The sequence below is a fragment of the Cnephaeus nilssonii genome (genome assembly GCF_951640355.1).
Source record: "Cnephaeus nilssonii genome assembly, chromosome: 2".
Classification (NCBI taxonomy): Eukaryota; Metazoa; Chordata; class Mammalia; order Chiroptera; family Vespertilionidae; genus Cnephaeus; species Cnephaeus nilssonii.
In genome coordinates, this window is record NC_137073.1 from 25,527,374 (window position 1) to 25,546,770 (window position 19,397).

Genomic DNA, 19,397 nt, shown 5'->3' on the forward strand with positions numbered 1-19,397 from the left:
CTCTGGAAAATTAAAAATAAAGATCATCCAAATCCTCGGGAAAAATAAAAAGAATGATACTGACCACTCTGTGTCATGCTCAAGCACTTGACACGTTATTTAATTTTATCTCCATGGCAGAAAGTCCATGAGATAGGAGTTACTATCCCATTTTATAGAAGAGGAAAGTGAGACTTGGGAATATTAAGTAATGGGTCCAGATCAAGCAACTAGTGGTAGATCCAGGACTTGAACCAGAATCTGTCCAAATCTACTGTCAGGAGTAACCTGCTGGTGAGCCAATGACCAGCACAGAGCACTGAAGCAAATTTACTCTCTGACACGGAAGCCCCATGCTAGAAAATCAGCTCCATGAGAGCACAGCATTTGTCTGTTTTGTTTCATTCCTCTTGGTGAGAGCAGTATCTGGCATAAAACAGGTTTTCAATGCGTATTTATTAAGTGAGCAAGAGCAAATAATATACAGAGAGTTATGGAGAGGACTTTGTATGTGCCTGGCACTTACATAAATTTCCTAAGAGATGTGTATGATTTTCCCAATATTGCAGATGAAGAAATGGAGGGCAGAGTCTCAACTAATGGGATCAAGGTCAGCATGAGAGCCAGCCCTGAGACCCCAAAGTCCATGCTCATAACTGCCCCCTTTGCTTGCCCTCTTCAAGGACTTACTTGGTTTCCACGGGGCCTGCACACACCCCAACTATTTTTCCTTTCTCCTCCCCCACCCCCTTGCTCGTTATTTTAAAACTGTCTCGAATAGGTAACACCTGCCATAGTAAAATTTAAAACAATACAGCTAGAAGTAATGCATCCGCATCTTGGTGATGTTAACAGTGGTGGGGACTAAGTGAAGGATATATGGAGAATCACTGTAGTATCTTTGCAACTTTCCTAGTAATCTAAAATTACTCCAAAATAAAAAATGTACTAAATAATCCAAAGAGTAGAAAAGGGCATATTAGGTAGAAGGTGATTTTCCTCAACACTGACCCCCAGCCCCCCCCCCCTCCACATCCTCCAAGGCAGCCACTGTGGCCCTTCTCTCATGTGTCCTTATGAATATGTTTTAAGGATGCTGGACACATAATAAATGATGTGGGAATGAAATGAATAGGTCCACCTTCGTTTAATTACTTGGATGATATCAGCTAGTTTGAAATAAGGACTCAAAGTGGATCATTCATCTTTGGATGAAAATCTTGACAAATGGTTGAGAATTGTCCTTCAGGCCTGAGTTCTCATTTAATTTCCAGTGAGAACTCAAGAGTTTGGCTCACTGCTGCTTGTCAAAAGACCCTAAGAACTGCATCCTGTCGTGTCATTCCACATCCTATCCCACATACAGAGGCTGACCTAAAGGACCTCTAAGACCCTTCCAGCCCAAAGTAATGGAATTCCATTCTGCAGCAGCTTTCTCAGGGGTGGGAGGGGTATCCTAGTGGTACTCAGATGCTTCTAGCATCAAATAACAGTGAATTACATTGTGGGAAAATTACTCTCTTTTCCAGTTATCAACCTTTGTAATTACCAAAGAAGAAAGTCTCAATTTGGTGTTTTGTTTCTAATGCTTCTCTAGTACAGTAGGTCCTCGGGTTACGTCGGAGATCCGTTCCTACAGCGCGACATAACGCGATTTTCGCCGTAAGTCGGAACCCACCTACGTAAGCACCTACATCACTTACATGGAGCACATACACAGCAGTAATGAAGTGAAACAGTAAAAAAATTTAAAAGAAAGATAATAATTCCTGACCTTTACTTGTGGTAAATAAATAATAAAAAACATAAAGCACTTATGTACATACGTCAAAATGACAGAACTTTTTTTTTTTTATAAATAAATGGGAGATGGCAACGTAACCACAAAACGATGTACGTCGAGTCCGACGTAACCTGAGGACTGCCTGTACTTGCTAACTTTCTAATACTTGCTAATTCACCTTGTTAAGAAAGAAAAATTAGGCTTCAATTTGAGCCTCGAGCCTACAGTATTTAGCTAGAATTTGATAACATTACTGCATTTCCATTGAATTTATTTTTATGGATATTTTTTAATTATGCCAAGTGATAGGCCCTTATTATTATTGACGTAATATGAAATTCCCTTTAAGAAACTTATTTGAATTTTTTTATAGTCAATGTAAAGAAATATTGAGTAAATGATAGCATAGATAGTGTATTAGTCTGCTTGGGCTGCTGTAACACAATTCCATAGGTTTAGGTGGCTTAAGTGACAGGCATTTATTTCTCATGGTTCTGGAGGCTGGGAAGCCCAGGGTGAAAGCACTGGCAGATCCAGTGTTTGGTGGGTGAGGACCCTCTACCTGGTTTGTAGATGGCTGCCTTCTTGTTGTGTCCTCACTTGTTGAAGAGCAAAGAGAGGAAGCAAGCTCTTGTGTCTCCTCTTCATCATGGGGGCCTCACCCTCATGAACTTATCTAACCCTAATTACCTTTCAAAGTCCCCACCTCTTAATACCATCACATTGGGGGATAGGATTTCAACAATTGAATTTGAGGTGGGAGGATACAAACATTCAGTCCATAACAGATGGTACATGGCTGTGATGAATTCTGTGCAGTGACTCAGAGTTTGTTCTGCAGCCCTTTGACCTACAGCACGATGCGTTGGAATCAAGCAGACCTGGGTCTGACTCCCAGCTCTCGTTGGTTGAGTGATTTTGGCCAACCACTTATGATCTCTCTGAACCTCATCTTCTTAATCTGTAAAGGGAAGGTGCTAATGATAATACCTACCTGCTAAGGTATTTAGGAGTGCTTGGCTCACAGTAAATAAATGCTTAATATGAGTGAGTTCTGGAGCATATTCCAGGGACATAAAGTTATGAAGCAGAAACATAAGCAGGGGTTGTTTAGGGGACCGTGGGCTCAGGTTGTTTAGGGGACCTGTGAGCCATGGTTGGAAAAGACAGGCCAGGGAAGACTTCTCTTTGGTCCCCAGAGTTTTACCCTTCTCAGCCATATTTAAATTACAGGTTTCTAGGAGATTGCCACCCCTGTCTCTGGGTAGCTTTACATTTCTGAGATAAATGACTAAGCCTGCTGGCGCGTCCCAGTCATGCCCGGTGTTCAGCTCGCGTTCGCTGGTGCTTCCGCACCCATGAGGCATGCATCTCCCTGGTGTGGCATTTGGGGATAAAAGATGGATTTAGCTGCTTCTTCCCCCAGAAGTGACTCAGCTCCTGGAGGCTCAGTGACAGCAATGGCAGTGGGAGCCCTGGGGCCTTGCGTGCCTTCGTGCTTTGCTCTGTCCACACAGCAGCTGGGCTCTGCCTGGAAACAGGCAGTAGAGCTTTATAGCGACTGTCTTCTCTAGCCAGCCGGAAATGCTGTCTGTCTCCTTCCAGGCTTTGTCCTCCTCATGGACACATTCCTTAGCAGCGGTTGGATGCCTGCCTTCTAGCTGAGAAATGTTGTCGAGAAGGTTTCCATCACACTAGCCCTATCACACAAATTCTCACGGAAAAGCAACCCACCATGCCTGAGACACATTTATTCATGTCCTATACCAGCGTTTCCCAGAGTCTGGTCTGAAAACCTCCTGCGTGAAAGTCCCTGGGGGTAGAGACAGAGAAGCTGCCTTTTTAACAAGCTCCCCAGATAATCAGCGCGCCTGCTAATACTTGAGAATAGCTCCTCTCCATATACCTAATGCAATAGAATATATTCAGTTCTCTCTTTTGTTAAGATGATGATGTCTTAAGTGGGGAGATAGTTCTTAAGTGAATATGACTGATTGCAATAAGGGCTTTGGAGTAGGACAGATCCGGTATTAAATCTTACTCTTCTCCTGAGCCTCAACTTGCTCATCTGTGAAATGGGGATTCTATATTTACCACCCATGTCTGTTTTGAGAATCAGAGCCTGGCATGTGACAAGTGCTCAATAAACGTTAGTTATTGTTGTTACTGTATAAACCTGTGGTGCTTTTTAAAAACCCTGTACACGGGGGAAATTATAGCATCTACTATCGAGGACAGGGGTTGGCAAACTTTTTCTGTAAAGGTCTAGATAGTAGATATTTGAGGTTTTGTAGGCCACATGGTCTCTGTTGCAGCTACTACATTCTGCTGTTGTAGTGCAAAAACAACCATAAATAACATGTAAATGAATGAGCATGGCCAGTGTTCCAGGCAAACTTTACCTACAAAACCATGCCAGGGCCTGGATTTGGGCCTAGGTGTGGTGAAGATAAATGAGATATGGCTTAGAATAAGCCTAGCACAGTGGCTGGCACATAGCACTCACTACAAGAAGGGATTCTAGTTCATTTATATCTGATTTGAGATCTAGGCTTCACTCCATTCTCCAGGGGAAGGAAAGTATCCCTGATGGAGTCTTTTCAATAGAGGCATCAGCCTCATTCTCTGCCCAAAGTCAAAGCTAATTGTTCATCTCAGTACCTGGAGCCTGGCAGTGCCATCACCTCCAACCTCCCCCAAGCACGGAGGTAAAATGCCAACCCATGGGGTGTGATTAATTCTCTTGTCACACACTTTGCTCCAGGATGTTTTGTCATTTTCAGCATCTGTCCCATGGAAATCAGGTTGCCCATCTGAACCGTGATGTGAGAAACCCATTTATATCTGCAGGGTCATTAACCATGAGCTTTTGCATCCTCAAATACATTTAATCCTTGCCTGGAGGCTATATAATAATGGTTAAGAGAAAGAGACAGAAGGAGAGACAGACCTAGGTTTGGATTCTGTCTCTGCAATGGTCTAGTTGTGCAATGTTGGTCAAGTTACTTTCCTTCTCTAAGCTTCAGATTCATCATTTGTAAACTAGGGATTAAATGGGATAATATATATAAAGCCTTAGCACAGTGTAACACACAAGAGCTATTGAACTCCATTTTGCAAACAAGAAAGTGATGCTATGTGGTAAAAGGGGCGCATTCAAGGTCATATAACCAGTGATGGCCTCAGATCAAGGATCTCCGACTCTGGCCCTCAGCTGGTTGTCACCAAGCCCCATCCCCTGGCCACTTCCTGGGACTCCTGCTGCTTCAAGGCAGGGCTGGGCTTCATGTGACTAAAGCTCTTGAAGAATGTGACATCACTCTGAGGTAGCATGTAAGCTTGTGACCATTCATCACTGTAGTGGGCTAAGTAGTGCTCTCCCAAAATTCATATCCACCCAGAACCTCGGACCTTATTTGGTAATAGAGAGTTTGCAGAGGCAATTAAGATAAAGATTGGCCTGGCCAGAGTGGTTCAGTTGGTTGAGTGTCATCTTGTTTCTCTCTCTCTCTCTCTCTCTTCCTCTCTCTCTCTCAAAATTAATAAAAACATTTTTTTAAAAAAGATAAACATCAAAACAAGATCATAGTGGACTAGGGTGGGCCCTAAATCCAATGAGATGGAAGAGGGCAGAGAAGGACACACAGAGCTACAGGGAGGAAGGCTATGTGAAAGCGAAGGCAGAGGTTGGAGCGATGCTGCCACAAGCCAAAGATTGCAGGAGCCAGCAGGATCTGGAAGAGGGAAGGAAGGATCCTCCCCTAGAGCCTTTGGAGAGAGTGTGGCCCTGCTGACACCCGATTTGGGACTTTGGCATCCAGAACTGAGAAGGAAGACCGTCCTGTTGTTTTAGCCACCCAGTTTGTGGTGATTTGTTATGGCAGCCCTAGGACTCGTAGGATGTGAGTAATTAGGGTACTGGACTTAGAACACCTGTCTGGGCAAGGGCCAGAGAGGATGAGGCAAGGAGTGTGCATTGTGGAGGCACACATGTGCTCAGCTTTGAGCTTTTGCTTCCTTATTTGTAAAAAAGAGGACATCCCCTGCTGGCTTGTGGGGAGGATAAAGAGATGGCATGGCAGAGTGGGGCCCGTGGTGATAGCCAAGGTAATTGTAACCATGCATTGAGCATGGCATGCCTCGGTTAATTCAGTTCTCACAACTGCCCTGGCTGGCTGGGCCTCTTAGTATCCTCATGAGGAAACTGAGTCATAAGAGGTTAATTAAGACCACACAGCTAGTGAGGAGCAGAGCTGCGACTCAAACCCAAACCACTTGACTTCAGAACATCCCCTACCTCCCATCCCTAAGTCACCACCACCCTATATTGTCCTGTGCTCAAAGTTGGTGCTCCTTGAAGCTGGTCCTCTAGCCTAGTTGGAACCCAGGACACAGTAATGCTCAATTCATAATAATATCTTAATCTTGTTTTTTTTTTTTCCCTTCCCTCCTTTCTCAAGCCAGGCCTTTTGAATGATGGAGAGCTGGATTGAAGGGTATGGCAGTTTACCAAAAATATGACATCTAGTGAAGAACTCTGGGTCAGGAGATTCCCACAGATGACAAAGCAGTTGTGTAGGCTTTTGGGAGTGGGGCCTCTTCTGAGATCCAAGCAGGCAGGAACTAACTTAGGGAGGTCTGTAATCACAGTACCTGGGCAGGTGTACTGAGTTAGGGCTCCAGGTTATAGGAGAGAGACAGGTAGAGAGGAGACAGCTTTCCAAACCACTGGCTGGGATGTAAGGAAAAAGACAACTGCAGGGTAGCAGTACTGAGGGGCCAGGTGTGGAAGGAATTAGCTGATGTAGGTCATGTGATGTTGGCTTTAGAGTGAAGCAACAACATCCCCTCCCCTGGGGCTCTTTACCTTAGAATATTGCATCCTTTGCAGGATTCCCTCTGGAAATGTGGGCTAAAGGAATCTCTTAGATGCACACAGAGATTTAGTTTTGAGAATGCTCATCACAGGGCTGTTTATAGTGGCGGGGGGGAAATAGAAAACAACCTAACTGTCTGGGGGTTGGTGAAGTGATTCATGATACGGCCACAAATAGAAAACTACACAGCCTTTCACACTGCTGCTGGGGAAGAACATCTGAGGACGTGCAAAAGTGCTCATGATATGTTATTAAGTAAAAAAGAGCAGGTAGGAAAATGTGAGACCCTAACTTCATACAGTATGACAAAAAACAGACCTATAAAATAGTGAATGTATCTATATATATAAAAGCCAAGTGACCAGAACAACCGGTTGCTATGATGCACACTTTGGCTGGCCAACCAGTCTGATCAGGGGCAGAGCCAGCCAGCCAACCTCTGCGGCCCCTCTCCCTGACTGTGCACGAATTCGTGCACCAGGCCTCTATTATGTATATAATCCTATATAATAAAGAGCTAATATGCTAATTAGACCAGATGGCGGAACGACCTTCCGTGACCAGTGGGTGGGGGGTGGGGCCACAGGGTTGTGAGGCAGCTGGGGCTGTGAAGGCCTACCTTGCATGAATTTCGTGCATTGGGCCTCTAGTTGTATATACACTGAGTGGCCAGATTATTATGATCTCTGAATGCATAATAATCTGGCCACTCAGTGTGTGTGTGTGTGTGTGTGTGTGTGTGTGTGTGTATTAGAGGCCCAGTGCATGAATTCATGCATGGGTGGGGTCCAGCCAGCCTGGCCAGGGGGAGGAGACATGGGCGGTTGGCTGGCCTGCCTTCTGGTCAAACTCCTGGTCGAGGGGACAATTTGCATATTAGCCTTTTATTATATAGGATATACACTGAGTGGCCAGATTATTATGCATTCAGAGATCATAATAATCTGGCCACTCAGTATATATGTATATATACATATATATGTAGTGTCTTTCTCTATATAGATGATAATGTGTATGCGGTAATATATATAGTTATATATGTTTTAAATATGCTTTTAATATATAGCAATATATATAACTAACTATAAATATAAGACCAGATGACTGTCCATCAAAATGTGGATAGTGGTTCTCTCTGGGCATTGTGGTAGTGGATGACTTTTTGCCTGTCTGTATTATCTGAATTTTCTACAACAAACTTGTATTATTTTATGTTACTATTGCTTACATTACTTAGTATTCCTGTAAGATGATAATTAATGGTGTTACTATAAAATAATTATTATAAAACTTTCTTCTCTCTAAAGTTGAACTTGGTCTTGGGGCCTGGGACCCGGCAAAGTGGCCATGGTTTGGGGGAGCAGAGGCTCAGGAGCCGGGAACAGCCAGAGACTGTCAAGGCCACAGACACATCGTGAGCAGGTTTTGGTGAGCCCACCTGAGCCTCCATGTGCCATCATAACAGGGTTCCCACTGAAAAGTGTGTTTTCCAGTTTCCAAAGGGCCTTCTGGAAAACACACACTTGCAGTGAAAGCTGAGATCCATGTGCCTCTGCCATGTGTGAAGGTCGCTGGATCGAATCTGTTCCCTGAAATGAGGGAATCCTTGCAAACCAGTGTACACTTGGGGCCTTGACCCCTGCGTTTCATGTCTCCCACACAGGTCAGCTGGACATCATCTCCATGGCAGAGACAACCATGATGCCAGAGGAGATCGAGCTGGAAATGGCGAAAATCCAGCGTCTCCGGGAAGTTTTGGTCCGACGGGAGTCAGAGCTCAGGTTTATGTGAGTGTCTGGGGAAGCAGCCGAGAGAAAAAAGGGGGTTCAGGGGAGGATACCCGAGAAGCTAACATTTACTGTTTATTACTGCATGCCAGGCAATGCAATAAAGGCATTAGGTACATTACCCCCCACCCCGCGCCCCAAAAAATCTCATTTGATTCTCACTACTGCCTAGAGAAGTAGGTATCATAATCTGGTGTTTTAAACAAGACCCTGAAGTTGGGATTGAATTCCGGACAGTCCGACTCCAAAGCCTAAGCTCTTTCTATGTTGCCATTGCGAGGAGAAGTAGAAGGAGACAGAGGGGAGTGGGGGGAGACCAGAGGTGGTGCCCTGTGCTGGGGTTGTTAAGAGAACACACTCTGGGTTCAGATAGGCCTGAGATTTGAAAAAACAATGCTGGGTGAGATTGGGCAGGTTATTTAGCCTCTCTTCGTTTGTAAATTGGGGAAAAATAATAATACCTCTCTCCTGGGATCTTAGCAGTCTTAGACTCACATGTTTTGAAAATCTGTTGTCTATAGAGCACAGCATTCCTGAAGAATTACAGGTAGTCTTTTGACAAAACTGTAATTTTAAAAATTGAACTCTGAAGAGAAACAGAGTTTAAAAGCAAAGCAAAACAAGACCGTTTAAGAGGAAAATTTCCTACACTGCCTGTCAGCTCCCAACACAAACTCCACTTGAAGAAGCAGCAACATCACACATTCCAGGCATGTGCTAAGCTTCTCTCACCCATTCTGCCACCTGTTTCTCTCAATGCCATGAGGCCGGTTATGGTTTTATCCCATTTTGTGGATGAGGAGACTGAGGCTCAGGCAAGTTAACTTGCTCAGGGCCTCCCAGCTAGTAAACGGAGGGAGTTAGGATTGAGACCCAGCTCTTCGTGCTTTAAAAACCCATATTCTCACAATTACATTTTATGCCCTTCTCTCTCACCCTATGAAATGGACTGCAGTATTAACAGTGACCATTTATGTAGCTCTCTGTATGGGCCAGACCCTGTGCTAAATGCACATGCACGATTCCTTCTCATGGGAGCCTGTAGAGGAAGGTTCTAGAACATCTCCCACTTTACAGATAAGAAATAGCCTCTCTTTCATCTGGTAATATGATAAGCCAATACATGAGTATTTGGAAGCAATCCCTCTCTCCCCATGGTTTTTTCCTCCCTAAAAGAATTTGGAGTATTGTCTGGGTGGGAGAAGTATCAACTCAGACCACATGTTCTATTAGGTCAGGTGGTTCCAAGATTGGACATGATGACTTTGAAATGCCTGGGGGTTAGCAAGTTGACATGAGTGACAGGAAGTTCTGTTTCTGAGTTTGGCGTGTAGGGGAAACCACTGAACTAATAACAGAGATTAGGGGCTCACCTGGATATCAGCAGTTACTGAATTCAAGTAATGGGTACAGTCACCCTACATAAAAGACAGTGACAATCCAAGTATCGGATCTGGGGGATGCTGAAATCTCCATGCTGCTTCTCCTTATGGATGAAGTTGGGTTAAAGGGGAAAGCCAGATCTCAAAGTTTTTGTGAAAAAATGTGGAATAACTGAGAGTTCAGTGGCAACAAGAAGGTTTGGGATTATCAGTCTATAAATAATACATACCATATACCACATACCATAGAAGTGACCTATGTTAATAGTATTGGTTTTTATTTATTAATTCTTGTGGATATTTTTATGACTACTATTTCATTTATTAATATATAAACAGTCAGGATGCAGTAACTCCCTCTTATAAATAATGATGAAATTAGTACCTGGGTTTTGCTTTTGCATCTGTTTTCTATTTTTCTGTTTCCAATTTTTACTTCTTATGTTCTCAAAGAGTATAATATATATATATGTGTGTGTGTGTATATATATATGTATATATATATATGTGTGTGTGTGTGTGTGTGTGTGTGTGTATGCATTTCTACAACTATAATTAAACTACTGTTCTTATCTATAGATTGTTTCTAACATAAAATACACATCACTGGCATTTACAATACCCTCCCTGTGCTTTAAAAGGAAGGAAGACAGAGAACATGAATTTTGCTTTAAGGTACAGAAACCTGCAGGTGCTCAAGAGGGGCCAGAGGTTGCTTTTGCTGCTGCAAGGAACAAAGGCTGTTTCTTTGCATTCACTGACCTCTGCATCATGTGCGTGTGTGTGTATGCACACGTGCATGCATGCATTATTCCCAGCATCTGGCACATGCCTAATGAGACAGCAATAGCTAACATGTAAGCTCTAGCTCTGGGCCAGCACTGCACTAAGCTCTTGACTTACGACCTCGCTGAATTTCCCCATCGTGCCTATGAGTCTAATCACTTAGGGATAAATGTCAACAGTAGACACTTGAATTAATCAAATTATCTAAAGGATTCATAAGGATGTCAGTGTAGTCAGGATATAAAGTGTGGCTTAGACCTTCTCCAGGGGAGGGGCCAGCTTCCAGGCCCCTGGAGTCTCCCTAGCAGCCTGCAGACGACAGTGGATGATAATGACAGTCCCCCACATCCCCCTCAGGTCTAGCCTGGTACAGAATGTAGCCTTGCCTGGGGGTGCACCCACCTCATCAACCTCAGAGGTGCATGATGGATTCTAGGATGGCCAGGGTAGAGATCACAGCCTATTCAGACCTGGGCAAAAGCCTCATCTATCATCCTTGGCCTCCCGGGCTAACAGGCTGTGCATGAGCTATTCTTGAATTCAGTTTCCTGGCTATTTCTCAGTTCTAGGACCTCACATTAGCTGTAAGTCTTGCCATGTAGATGGGTCCTATTCTTGTTTCCATTTTAGAGAAGAGGGGATTAGAGGTTAAAAATTTGCCTAAGATTGCATTAGCTAATAAGTAGTCAACGTAGGATGCAGTCTGATTCCAGAATATTTATTAAATGAGGGAATGCGGGTGGAAGGAGGAAAGGAGGGAGGGAGGGAAGGAGAAAGGAAAGAAGGGAGGGAGGGAAGGAGGGAGGAAGGGAGGAAGGAAGGAAGGAAGGAAGGAAGGAAGGAAGGAAGGAAGGAAGGAAGGGAGTTCTGAATATATCTACCAAGATAATTCCTTAAAGAGCATAAGCTCCATGAGGGCAGGAATCTTATCCACCTTCCACACGTATATCTTCCCAGCATCTTGAACAGTACCTGGCACTTATTAAACAATTAATATTTGTTGAGTGTGCAATAAATTTTTCTTTCACACTCCATTCTTACCCCAACAACTTCCCTTTACACACAGGCATGTATGTGCGCATGCGCGCGCGCGCACGCGCGCGCGCGCGCGCGCACACACACACACACACACACACACACACACACACACACACACGACTCTTGGCCTAGAGTAAGAGGGAAAATAGAATTTCAGACCATACTAAGCATTTACTGGCTCAAGTGAGGAAGCTCTGAGTGACAGGAATGTGACAGCCCTTGGCTAAAGCAGTCCCACTGACTGTAGCTGTGATAACAGGGATGAGATTGGCTTTGTCACACCTGCTCGGAAGTAATCAAGTTAATATCCATCAGCTCCCGTGGAGACTGCGTGAGTCAGACCATATTTCATGGTTGAGAGTGTCTTCTCACTTTCATGGTCTCCTGCTTTGTCAACTCTTTTAAGAACAGATCTAATGGCTGCTGCCCCAACTCACCCAACATTTAACATTATTCTTTCATGGGTTTCCCTTTTCTTGTCTTGCCCTTTCCCCTGGGACTCACAGCCTCTGATGGTTCTCTGTGTCCTCTTGCCAGAATTGTGGGGAAGTAGAAGAGAGGGATTTACTCATTTCCAGACAACTAGGGTGAATTCATGAGAAGTGGACTTAGTGGTCATCCTGGCTCTCCCGTGCCTTTGGTCTTGACCTTGGACACATGACAGAGTGCTAAGAACTGCAGTTTATCAGGGGCACTGATATGCCACACACATGCTACATGCATTATGTGCGTTAGCTCACTTATTTTAGTTTATTGCATCATCGCAAGAACCCTGAGGGGGTGGGCTCTATTCCTTCTACTTTATGGATGAGGAAACTGAGATTAGAGAGGTAAAATAGCTTGTTTGTGGAACTGGGATTTGAATCCCGGGTGTCTGTCCCAGAGGCAGAACCCTTTACCCTAGTTTATTATCTTTATTCCCAATACAAGGACCCCTTTTCTGTTGTCCAGCTCTCCTAGAATGCAAAAGCAAACTCCTGGTTGGGTGTCCACAGTCCCACAGTCCCACACTGGGATTTGTTGTATTCCAGCGTCTTGAATTAGGTGTAGTGGAGATGGAGAGGATTCTCCTGAGTCTGACTTTGGGCTTCTCCGTACCCTTTCTCTGGAGATAAATGATTTGTTTGGAGCCTAAAATGATGAGATCCAACTTGGAAAGTTACAGTTTGCTGTAGTGTCCTCTTCCTATAAGGGTTCTTAGGGACCACAATAGTCAACATTTATTGAGCCCTTGCTACAGGCCCAACCCTGTGCTAAGCCCTTCCTACACATCATTACATAACCTACGGGAAGTGCTTACTAATGGGAGGACGAGTCAGGAGCACCGCCAGCATACCTGCTTGCCCTGGGTAAGGCCCATGAAGCCAGGTTCAGAGAAGGGTTATGCGTGACCGCGGTGGGTACATGTCCCTACTCCGCACACACAATGCATCTTCTCTCATTGTCTTCCCTTCGCTTGTCCTCTGGTTTCCAAGTTGCTAAGTGGCATTTAGAGGTCTCCCTCTTGAAGTGTGGCAATTTTATGAGCTTGATTTGAATGAGTCAGTAAACCCCTCAGTATCTCTGTAATAGGCACCAAATGTCCAGGAGATAAAGCTTCATGCCTGCTTTGTTCCATCCTTGACACCCTCCCCCCGGCCGCCCGCCCCCCCCCCCCCCCCCCCCCCGCTGCCTCCCACGCCCACTCCTGGTCCCTCCCGCTCCTGCCCCATCTCTGTGCCTCTCACCATCCTGTCCTTTGGAGGCTGTCAACAACCTCAGACTCATTTTCTCACCCCAGTTCCAGCACTGAATCACACCATTAGCTTTTCATAACTCCTCCTGCGGTTCCCGCCTCAGCTCTCTGCATCCTCTGTACGCCCTGATCCTGCTGTTTATCTGGGTTTCCGATAATTAGGTATCTTCGGCCTCTGAACAGCGGTGGGTGGTGGTTATCTTCATTTTATACCCGCTTGCCAGATTTTCATAAAAGGGAGAGTGTGCGCTGTCTCTCCACTTGCTCTGGGCAGGGGTGGCTTTTAATCAGCAAGAGTCAGAACTGCCGCAGGCAGGGGAGACGGGCAGGCCAAGGACAGATTTCAGGAGCTCAGCCCTTGAGTTCCAATATTTCCAGAGCCTGGGCTGGGACCCCAGTGAATTCATTTTATTAAAAAGTTCCAGAGTTTCTCCAGCCGCTGGCTCTGTGAGGGCTCCGCTGCTTCCCAGCCGTCTGCTTCGGTCCCCTGCCACCTCCAGTTTCCAGAATGGCTGGCCCGACCCCCAGTGGCACCAACGTGGGCTCCTCAGGAGGCTCCCCCAGTAAAGCAGTGGCCGCCCGGGCGGCGGGTAGCACGGTCCGGCAGAGGAAAAATGCCAGCTGTGGAACAAGGAGCGCAGGCCGCATGGCCTCAGCAGGCACTGGGGGGATGTGGCGGTTCTACACGGAAGATTCACCTGGCCTCAAAGTTGGCCCTGTTACAGTATTGGTTATGAGTCTTCTGTTCATCGCTTCTGTATTTATGTTGCACATTTGGGGCAAGTACACTCGTTCATAGATTTGGCTATATCTATCTGTCATCTGAAGAAGGAGAAACAAAAATCAATATATCTTGTACCAAAAGCATAGTGATTTTCTATTCATGAGAAAGAAATTTTCTATAAGCTTACTGTTTTACAGGGAAGTTAACGAGAATTGGTTTTAAGGATCAATTTTTTTTTCTATGGCTAGTAAACTTTTTAATTCATTTTAAAAAAAAATTCCAAGTGTGGTGAAGCGGTCAGGCCCTAGAACTGGCAGAGATTTAGGATGGGGTAGTAGAAAGTGCCTGAGTTGTAAATAGCAGCTTTTCAAATACTGGCTATGCTGATCATCGCCCTAAGTGTCTTACATGCATTGAATCATTTAATACTCAATACAACCATCTAGGCAGATGACCCACCTCATTTTATAGGTGAGGAACCCGAGGCACAGAGAAGTCAAGTAATTTTCTCAGGGCTGCACAGGTTCCATTCAATGGCAGACAATGCTATAACCCAGGTATTCTGAATCCAGAGTCCATGATCTCAACCATCATGCTACAGGGTCTCTCAACTGGTTTTGAGTAACAGTTTTACTTCTTACCAACTCTGTGGCCTGGAGCAAATCTTTTGCCCTGTTCCAGTCTCGGTTGTACCCATCTATATAATGGAACAATACTGTTTCCCTGGCAGCGTCATAGCTAGGGATGAAAAGAGAGGGCACATGAGAGTGGGTGGCCGAGTCTAGGAAGTAAGCAAATCAAAATTCCCTTCCCTCTTTTAACTGTTAAAGCTGTGCTTTGAGGGAGAGTAGGGGACCAGGGCGGCTTAGTCATGTCCAGAGAAACCGCTCTTCTGCTGAGAAGCTGGGGAGTGGCTCTCAACCATCAAGTCCAATTCTACCCTGCAGCCCTGACTTTATTACCATTTAAAAAATTATATTCGCCTGCTATTTTCTTTTCCCTTTAATGATCTGATCATTCTGAAGTCTGTTAGGAAAAGCTTCAAGCAAGGGGCAAAATGAAGCATGTGCATTTATGGGACTCGACACATCTCAGCCACATTCAGGAGTTCTGTGTCACACCAGTTGTACTCTGGGTTTTAAATAGCATCTCCTAAGAACAGGTCATTGTTGCCAGAACCACTGTACATAACTGGCGGGGGGTGAGGGGGGGGTGGGAGATGCCTTTAATTGTAGAAAATCTAAAAAGAAATTTGTCTTGGACAAAATATACAAAAATATTTGAGGAGTTGGGGAGGAAAGGGAGGGAGGAGGCCCTGGGAAAGAGGGAAGGGATGGAGAGACTAGAGAGTAGAGAGAGGATGGATAATGTTCCAGGTTAGACCTCTGAATGGAAGGACCCTCCTGAATTTATTTTTTAATTTTTTAATCCTCACCCAAGAGTATATTTTTTTAAATACCTTTTTATTGATTTCAGAGAGAGGAAGGGAAAGGGAGAGGGAGATAGAAACATTGATGATGAGAGAGAACCATTGATTGGTTGCCTCCTGCACGCCCCACCCTGGGGATCGAGCCCACAATCTGGACATGTGCTCTGACTGGGAATTGGACTGTGACCTCCTGGTTTATGGGTCGAAGCTCAACCACTGAGCAAGGAGGATATGTTTTTTAAATTGATTTTAAAGAGGGAAGGAGAGAGAGAGGGAGAGAAATATTGATGTGAGAGAGAAACATTGGTCAGTTGCCCTCCGTATGAACCCTCTTTAATTTCTACACATACTGGGAGGTAGGGATGAGGTGGAGGTCTGGGCTGATCAAATGGAGAAAGACATGTCCCCCACTGGACAAGCTTCTGCTGGTACGAGTTGCCTTTTGAAGTCAGAACAAGCTCCAGGAAAGGAAATTCTTCTTTCTGGGAGCTCTGTCTCACCATAAATGTATTACATTCTCTTGGCTCCAAGGATCTCTTCTGAGACTCCTGGATTATGGTGAGCTGGGAGGGAAATCACCATATTAGCTCTATGTGATGGCGAATATTGTGTCAACTTGACTGGGTAAAGGTCAAAATATGTAAAACTAACAAATTGTGCAGGCATTCATATAGGGATAGTTAACTTTACAAATAAAAAGCATTAGCACAAATTCAGAGTAGGTCTTACCTCTGGGGGAATGAGAAAAATACAAGGGAATAGGGTATACCAGGGTTTCTAATAGGCATATACAGGTTATTACTTAAGCAGGATGATGGGAACGTAACTGTTCATTGTTTCATTAACTGTATATATGTACTTTATGCACATGTTTTAAGCACATGCACACGTACACAAATACACCCATACAGGGGTGGGCAAAAGTAGGCTTACAGTTGTTCATATGGAAAATAATACAAAAATTAATAAAGAATAATACAACAATAAACTGTGTTTCTTGTACTTATAACTGTAAACCTACTTTTGCCCACCCCTGTATTTTTTCCAATGATTTTGTTGTGGTAAAATACATCTAACCTAAAATTTAGCATCAGAACCAGTTTTAAGTGGTATTGGTATTAAGAACATTCATCGTGTTGTGCACCCATCCAGAATAATCTGCCACCAAAAGTTCCTTAATTTAATCACAGCTGCAAAGTCACTTTTGCATAAATACAACATATTCACAGGTTCCAGGGACTAGGACACAGATAACTTTGAGAGACGTTGTTCAACTGACCACAGTCACAGAGATGGCCACTGCAAGGCTGAGCAGCACACACTGTGTAGAGAAAACACATTGCTTCATCTTAATGGTGAGTTGTCATCATTCTTTGAAATCTCCCAAAGAAAAAGTAGAGGTGGGGGGGAGGAAGAAAGAAGAGAAGCGGAGAGGAGAGGAGAGAAGAGGAGAGGAGAGGAGAGGAGAGGAGAGGAGAGGAGAGGAGAGGAGAGGAGAGGAGAGGAGAGGAGAGGAGAGAGAGAAGAGAGGAGAGGAGAGAATCTCAATAATGCATGTACAGTGGCTTGACTGCTTATTTCTGGACAATGCTGATTTGACTGACAGCAGAGGTTGAGAAGTGCTTGTCCATATCACTTGATGGTCTCAATTGAGGGCTCAGCTTTTTGCTCTGTGCTTAGTCCAGAATCAGATAATGCTCGGCTGGGCCTCATTTCCGCATTTCTTTTCAGATAAGAACCGGCTCTCTCTTAATATTTCTGGGACAGGATGTTCAGAGACATGGGAGGAGAGGAAAGATATAAATAATTTAGCAGAGATGCCATAGTATTTTGGGTCTACGTAAGCATGCTGGCCCCCATCACTCTTTAAGACAATATCCTGATTTGCATCTTTCACTTTATTTAGTTGGCTGCTCCTCATTGAGTGATCGGTTACATAGACCTTTTCTCCTGGAATTCCGGCCCACTCTTGGTCCTCTGTCTCCAGTTCCCTAAAATCCTCAGGGGTTTTGAATCTGATTAGTTCAATCTAAGACACTCCTGGTTGAGTTCTGCCAAAGGAAGGGCCACCTGTTTTTTCATTACTAGATGTCCTGGTCTTTGACAAGGTTGCTTTCTGATAAAAAGAGAAACCTGCATGTGCTCCAGATTAGAATACACTTACGTTTGAATTCTAGCTCTGACATTTACTAGTACAGGCAGGCTGTGCAATCTCAGACAAATACCTTCACTTCTCTGAGCCTCAGTTGCCTCATCTGTCAAATGGGAAATGCATCCAATATATCAACGGGTGATTATGAGGAATAAAAGTAATCATGTATATTAAGCACCTGCCCAGTTCCTGCCATAATGTAAGTGCTCATTAAATGTTCATTTTCTCCAGGAAGAAATTGAGTTTGAAAATTAACAAATGCACTGATAAGAGCAGACATTGGGCCCTGGCTCTTGATTTTTGGTAGTAGGTCATTTATTTTTGAAGAGGGGGCACAGGAGAAGGGAGGAGATTGGAGGGTGGAGTAAAGATCTCTTCCATGACAAGGTTGTAAGACTGGAGAAGAAAAGGCTCAAGGGGCACCTGAGAGCTCTCTTGAAACATCTAAAGGATTGTCATGTGGAAGAAGGAGTTCGTTCTTTTTATGTGGAACCAGAACCAATACACAGATACCACTGTGAATCAGATCCCTATCTCAGCATGAGAGAGGCCTTTCCAAATATTGACATAGAGCTATGAAAAGTTGAAATCTTGGGATGTAATGAATTTTCATATTTGTGAATATTCAAGCATTTATTTATTCATTCATTCATTCAACAAGCATCTATGGTAGAATCACCATAGATGTGCCAGCTCCAGGGAATGTAGCAATGAACAGTACAGATGAGGGCTCTGCCCCATTGAAGTCCAGGTGAGAGGAGACAAAAGCTGGATGACTCCTGTGTGATTGATGGAAGCCTTAGATGGGTGGTGAGGTAAGAGAGCAGGTGCTGAGATACTATGGTCAATTCTTAAGGTTATCATCATTAGTATCTAACATTTCTTGAACACTTGCATTTGCCAGGTACAATGCTCAATTAAAAACAGTTTTTATTGATTTCAGAGAGAGGAAGGGAGAGGGAGCAAGTGATAGAAACATCAGTGATGAAAGAGAATCATTGATTGGCTGCCTCCAGCACGCTCCACACTGGGGATCGGGCCTGCAATCTGGGTATGTGCCCTGATGGGGAATCGAACCGGGACCTCCTGGTTCATGGATCCATGCTCAACCATTGAGCCGCACTGACTGGGCCATTGCTCAATTTTTATATGAATCTCCTGATTTCAACTTAATAGCAACCTGATGAGGCAGATACTATTGTGAGCCACATCTGACAGATGAGGAAATTGAGTTTTCCAGATGTTGAGAGACTTGCCCAAGATTACCCAGCTAAGAACTAGTAGATCTGGGATTCTAGCTTTAGCAGCTGACCCCAGGGCCTGGCTCTGGTATATCCATCCAGTGCCAATCATTACCTCCCTACCCACTGCCCCTCCTTAGAGGTAGGGGTTCCGAACTCTCTCGTGCTCTTCCTCCAGGCCATAGCTGATTGGTCTAGATTGGTTCAGTCTGGGCCAATCAGAGTCTGTCTTCTGGGTTATAGAGAGACTGAGCCAGTTAGGTGATGGGAGATTTGCAAATCAAACACTATAGACGAGCAGAGAAAGCTGTCTTTGGAGGGAAGAAACAGCACAACTGCATCTGAGTACAAGATCTTCTTCAGACCCTTGGAGAAATGCCGCCCACCCATGTTGCCACAGCCTGGGGAAATCCAAAATCCACCACGAAGATGTCTGTGAATTTCCATTGGGTTCATTCTCAGGTCTTCTCTGCTCCTACGCTTG

At 44.5% G+C, this 19,397-nt stretch overlaps 2 protein-coding genes across 3 annotated transcripts in view; both read left to right on the forward strand.

Moving 5' to 3' along the window:
- BMERB1 (bMERB domain containing 1) overlaps positions 1–19,397 on the forward strand; it is a 114,153-nt gene that overhangs the window by 43,096 nt on the left and 51,660 nt on the right. For both annotated transcript variants that reach the window (XM_079797505.1, XM_079797506.1), the window contains exon 2: positions 8,303–8,426. In XM_079797505.1, coding sequence (XP_079653631.1) covers positions 8,303–8,426 — 124 coding nt within the window. The remainder of the gene's footprint in view (positions 1–8,302; positions 8,427–19,397) is intronic.
- On the forward strand, positions 13,799–14,217 carry LOC307113826 (protein transport protein Sec61 subunit beta-like). The gene has a single exon (XM_079795779.1). It carries the CDS (start codon positions 13,876–13,878, stop codon positions 14,164–14,166), a length of 291 nt encoding a protein of 96 aa, XP_079651905.1. The 5' UTR covers positions 13,799–13,875; the 3' UTR covers positions 14,167–14,217.